We start from the raw sequence: 6147 nt of genomic DNA, 5'->3' as shown, positions 1-6147 counted from the left end.
CCGCCCTCGTAAAGCGCCCACCCCGACGTCACGCGGGAGGCGGAAGTTCAGGTCCGGAAAAGCGGCCGGCCGTGCCACCTTCCGGCTGAAGCCCCGCGCGGAGTGGTCCCATGACGCCGGTGCGAGCGGGCCGCGCGTCGGACTCTAGAGGGGTTCGCTGGCCTCCGCCGGGCACCTGAGTGCCCCGACGCCAGGTTCCCGGCCCCGAATCCAGGTCACCCGACCCGCGCCCCGGCCAAAGGAAGAGCTACGTCAGCGAGCGTCTACACTCTACATGCTTTTTTATTACAAGACTACCGAGAGCATACGTGGAAAATTCATCATCCGGTAACTACATCTAAAGCACAAATATTTGAAAAAAAGAATAAACAGATTCATTAAATTATGATATGATTAAATCATCGACCAAATAGAAAATTTATATAATAAAGCCAGAAAAAAAAGTTGTAAAATATAGTTTACAATAATTATTCACATTCAAGGCTGTACATCAATACATACAACGTGGCCCCGAACATGAATTCAATCCAAATAATTCATATATTAGATTTTAAATAACACAGACTGAACTAGAGGCCAACAATAGCCAGCAAATAACCTTATATAAGAATAAAAATACAAAAGTGTATATCCTAATATCATTGCATTATTTGTCTTCATAAGTTTTTTTTTTAATTTTTGCTTTGCCTGTACATCACAGTTACAGCTACAGACCAGGTAGAGAATATTATACATGTTCTAACTGACTGCCACCAACCTGAAAGACAGCTAACATACTACTGATTCATCCTATTTTGTGTTGTTAAAGAACAGCTACAGCAGCTCTAAATATTGCAAAAATTTGATTGCAATGTCCAAACTTATCATGACAGAGGTTTTTCATCAGCAAAACGACCCTTATTCATAGTCACTCAGCCAGATGGGTTAGACTAGGGTGGATTACACAGCTACAAAACATTTTGCCTTTTGTAAAAAGTTCTCTGTACATAAAGTTTGGTATTTCTTCATATTGAAGAAATGAATTCTGGGGGAAATTCAGGTATACATGTAGGCTTGCCCACCACGCTGTCTGAGCTACAGATAAAACTGCCCTTTGCTGGAACAGCTTCCGCCCCAGACCAGTTCTCCACAGGCAGCCTAATTTACAACCCTGCAATCTTGGGCCAGCAGCCTGCACCCCTCAGAGGCTCTGGGAGTGACTCCTGCCCCGATTTAAGGCACTTGCCATGTAGTCTGCCTAAGAGACAAGGGCCACACCCACTTGAGTTACCATCAGTTCATGTTAGGTTTGGATATGAAAAGAAACAATATGGAAAAACGCATATGGCACCATCTCCAAGAATAGTACCTTCACCATGTTCTCATAGTGGCTGCAGCCTCTGCCTCATTCTGTGGACCAACCTGGGGAGAAGGGGATTTGGGGTGTCAGAGGGAAGGTAGGAAACCTACTTCTGCACAATCTGGCCATAATCTCTGGCATAGCCAAGTGGTACTGAGCATGGCACCTAGAAAAATCTTTCATGCATGTTTCACCTCAGAATTGACAGACCCCAAACTAAAGTGGAGAAATTAAGAATGAAACCAAATTTGGGTGGTCTGTACTTCAAGACAACTAGGCAACCTGCAACACTGTGGGCGAGGGGAGGAGAAATCATTAAATCCTTGTCAGCCAGGACAATCACATTCTACAATGAAAAAGCCTGGCCAGGGTGCTCTACTGAACTGCTAAGACCTTCTGACTAAGTCCCGCAATTTGAAGAACACGGGGGCAAACAAACTTCTGTAAAATCTAGTTGTCTACATGGTTTCTTTTTCAAGTAGAGCCTTTGCTCTTTTACTGATTCCAAATGGCCCAATGTACTTTCTGAGTCTACAAACTTAATTACAACTAATCCACTAAGTATGTGGCAAGGTCAGTTCAACACTTTTTATCTCTGCTGACTGTGCAGATGCAAATTCAGTACCATTGTGGACACAAAGTACAAGACTCTGTAAATATCACCAAGCACTTGAAAGCCATAGCAGCAGGGATGGGAAGGTAACATGCAAGCACAACCAGGTTCTTTCAATAAAATAAGGAAATTGGCTTTTGGAAAAATATGTCACAAATGGCCTGCAGTAATGACAACATTTTAGCATTTAAAAAAAAAAAAAGAGCAGTCTTATTCAAACATTCTTGGGAACACACAGCTTACCAGAAATTGATTTGTTCAGGATCTGTAGGACACAACTAAGAAAGTTCTGTACTGGAACTCTGAACATCTAAGCATCAGATCAAGACAGAGGAGAAGAGAGACTATACTAGCTTTAAAATGAACAAACTCTTTGACCCCAAAATACCACTTCTAGGAATCTGGGCAGCGTGGGGGCAAGGGAGATCAGAGTCAAAAATCAAAGAATTATAAGGATATTAATCACAGCATTATTTAAATAGTGAAAAACCAGAAACCATCTAAATGTTTTATAGCAATGAAATGGTCAGATAAATTATAAAAATTATTAACCATTAAACTCTACAATCATTAAAAACAAGGTTTTTGAACGACATTAAGATAAATACCAAGTGAAAAAAGCGGGGTGCAAAATGGTGCATGTTGCAATGTTCCCACTTCAGTTACAAAAGCAAACACATGTGTGCGGGTGGGGAGTAGGGGGCAGCAGGCTAGGCACCAAGATGCTCACAGTGGTCCTCCCTGGGCGCTGAGCCTCCAGTTGATTTTTTTCAGAAAACAAATGTTTCTTAACAAAGTACAAAATCACCTGGAACCCCATGCTGGCACCCTGTCCTCGGGGGTCTGTGCCACAGACTGTCTCCTACAATTCCTTCAGGTCTGCACCACAAATACCACAGAGTAGCCCCCAAGGGGGCTGGGGTAGGTGCAGCTCCCATCAGCTCTGGCATGACCCCAAGAGCCATCTTTCCCAAAGCAAGTCTGTAACCAGCCTCCCGAGAGTCAAGGTTCAGGATGGCAGGCATGCAGGGTGCCACTCACAGGGTGGGGCTTCGTGCTCCACATGGGGCTGCCCATTGCCCACTGGCCTGGTCAGGTTCACAGAGGGAAGGAAACCCCATCCAAACCCAGCTTCCTCACGTTCCCAGAGAGAGGCAAGGCACAGCGGGCTGTCTGGGCCAGCAGAGACTTGGCCCTCCTGGCCGTTCTCCCTCCACTCTGTGCCAAGAGAGGCTGCATGGTGTGAGACCATCGCTGCTTGACAGGTGCTGGCTTTGGTGCTTATCCCTGTCTTGTCCCCTCTCAGTAAGACACTCCTGGATCTATTAAACACCAGGGCATTTTCTTTCTCACCTTGGTTAAGACCACATTTATATATATTTCTAGGTATGTCTGCATGTGTACAGAGACTGACACCCACGTCCACGTCTTAGAACATAAGGCACCTGCATGCCAGAACGATGGCTCAAAGGATGAGGTGGATAAAACTAAAGATGACATGAGTAAGCACAGGGTAAGACTGGAATATATAGGGGCCTTAAAAAAACAAAAAGTAAAGAGGACTCTAAGCAGAGAACGGTGACCTACAAAGGGTTCAGCTGTCACTGGCTCAGGTTGGGCAGTCACTTCAGCTCTGCCAGCTTCGAGCTCAACCCTGAACCCCTTATTCTCTGGTTTCGGAGGTTAAGATGGAGCTTGTCGGTTAAGCCCAGGAGGTAGTGGCGCTATCCAGAGGGAAGAATGCAACAGAAGATTTGTCTCTCCCCGAGCAGCCCAGCCGAGTGCTCTTTTAAAAGCCAAATATCAGCTCTGCTTATTTCCCTGCAACCAGACACCCAGGAAAGACGCTGTGCAGAAGCGGGCTCCTCACCCTCCTAACTGCACACACACAGATGAGGACGCTCTGACGAGGGTAAATATAAACACGGGAGTGCGCCTGAAATCAAAGTCCTGAAAGAAAGGGTCAAGAAAGACTCACTTTCTGGAAAGCACGTGAACACAGGCAAGACTTTTCCAAAACGAGGAGGAAAGGGGGCTCAGTCTACGACCACACGCCCAGGGCACCCTCAGACGCCCCCAGGGCAGGCATCCCCTACACCTTGGTATCCTCGACACACACACACACACCCCCCAAGCAGAAACCCCTGGCAAACCTGGCTCCCACCTCTGCTCCCATCCAACCCCTCTCCCTGTCCAAGCACCGTGGGATTCTCCACATCCGAACCTTTCTCCTAGTTTAAGAGCCACTACTATTATATCACTAAAAAAAGTTTAAGACATCTTTCCTCTACATGTGGACCAGTGGTCACACAGGGTGATGGATGGTTCGTTCGAGATAGGAGATGGGGGTAGGGAAGTAGTCAGGGGACCTTTTCTGTGGGAGGTTCTGTTGGTACCTTTGTGAAAGTCTAAAGGAAATGGCAAAGTCATCCCTCCCCTGGGGACAGAGCCATTCATGTCTGTGAGCGGCAGCCTGCGGGCCCCAGTGTCTGCTCCTCTCCCACCTGGGACTGAGGACTGCCCCCCAGGGACGCCCTGGGCAGGGAGAGGAATGGCTGAGCCCTGCCTGGCTGACAGGCGTTCTCTGTTCAGGGGGCAGCAGCAAAGACAATCAACGGACCGGTAAGCCCTGGACCATCCTAAGTGCACAGCAGTGCGCAGCCTCTAAAGAGCTAAAGGAAATAAGCCTGAAACTGGAGGAGAGCAGGCTGGGGCTTGGGTTCAAGTGTGGTGTTCCTGCCCCTCATGCAAGGTGAGTGACACTTTTTTCCAGGCAAAGTCCACTTGATGGGGACCAGATGACCGGGCAACATGAGAAGCCTTTTTGATTTTCATTGTGCATATGTAAAAACACTCTGAGTTAGACTATGAGAACGTTCAACTTTAGCAGGAAAAGTGTGCATATGGCAGCTGGGAGCCTGCCCTCCTCCATGAGGCCTGGGTGTGATGGAGGACCATCCAGTGTGCCAACTCCAGGCACCTCTCAGCCCTGACTTAACCCTCCACCTTTCAAACAAAACTCTCAAGAGGGGCCACCAGCTCTCACTCCTCCACAGGGAGGCCTCCAGGCCCATCTGTTGCACTGCCCTGGCCTCACACGGGGAGGGGAGGCCACTGAGCCCCATCTCCTGGTGCACCTGGTGTTCCTCCCGGGCAGGTACTCAGTTCCCCGCCTCAGAGGGCAACGCTGCTCCGAGGGATGACACATCAGAATGCTTGGCTGGCACCTTCTAACACAGCAGCGACTCCATGTTTCACCGGGAAGACCTGTTCTACTTCTCAGTGCCCGAAGCCTGCCCGGCCAACACAACTCACAGACAGCAAGGACCGCAGAAATCTCACAGCCAGGGCTACTTGAGGAGGCAAGCACGGGCCGTGGAGACCAGGCCATACACTAGGGACGCGAAGAAAGGAGCACACAGACAAAAGCCAAGAACCCGCCTGCCCCACAGAGCTCAGGGGCCACCCCAAGAGAGCTATGCCCGGCTCCCTGGTGAAAAGTTAGTTCCATGATGATCCGGGGGCAGAGAGAGCCCAGAGACATGCCTGGGTGGTCCCCTTGGCCACAGCAGGACCGGCAGGTGACAGGGCACATGGTAGAGAGCTGGTGCCGCGAGTCTGTCTACAAGTCCGGGCAGGAACCAGGCGGATGTGCACGATGCTGGTTCCCGTGGCGAGCAGAGTGCGAGAAGCTCCACATGGCACAGAGAGCAAGCAAAGCGACCCTGAATTCCTTTTCGTTACTGGTTTTGTTCTTTGTGTGGTTGGGTATTTTTCTTTTCTTTTAAATAAAAAAGCTGCAAGGTTCCGCCGTCTGCGTCCCCCTTGAGATGGCTGGCAGGTGGTCTGGAAGTGTCCAGGTGGTGGTGAGCCGTGCTGGGCACACGTCCTGCAGCGGGTGCAGGGCCGCGGGCGTCACTGCACGGCGGCGTCCGGGTGGCTCTGGTATCTGTGCCTCCACACCTCCTGGATCTTTTTGCACCATTTGTGAGCATTCCCGCTCGGGTCCATCAGGTAATACGTCCTATTCGGCTGCAGAGACAGAAACGTTTAACATTCTCCAGGGAGTCCCACTAAGACCAGCACCTCCACCCATCAGCGAGCAACTGTAAAAAGAAATCGCCGTCCACTGCAGCCACCGCAAGTCCCTTCTGGAAGCACATGAACATGTGAATTTTTTCCTTCCACATATGTG

General features: G+C 49.3%; 1 protein-coding gene across 2 annotated transcripts in view; it reads right to left on the bottom strand.

The window, feature by feature from the left end:
* Positions 1-159: 159 nt before the first annotated feature.
* The window catches only part of PDPK1 (3-phosphoinositide dependent protein kinase 1), a 71586-nt gene continuing 65598 nt past the window's right edge, over positions 160-6147 (bottom strand). For both annotated transcript variants that reach the window (XM_079944179.1, XM_079944180.1), the window contains one exon: positions 160-5984. In XM_079944179.1, coding sequence (XP_079800305.1) covers positions 5868-5984 — 117 coding nt within the window. In that variant the 3' untranslated portion in view covers positions 160-5867. The remainder of the gene's footprint in view (positions 5985-6147) is intronic.

The sequence above is a fragment of the Stenella coeruleoalba genome, assembly GCF_951394435.1.
Source record: "Stenella coeruleoalba genome assembly, chromosome: 15".
Classification (NCBI taxonomy): domain Eukaryota; kingdom Metazoa; phylum Chordata; class Mammalia; order Artiodactyla; family Delphinidae; genus Stenella; species Stenella coeruleoalba.
This window is presented reverse-complemented; position numbering and strand designations above follow the sequence as displayed.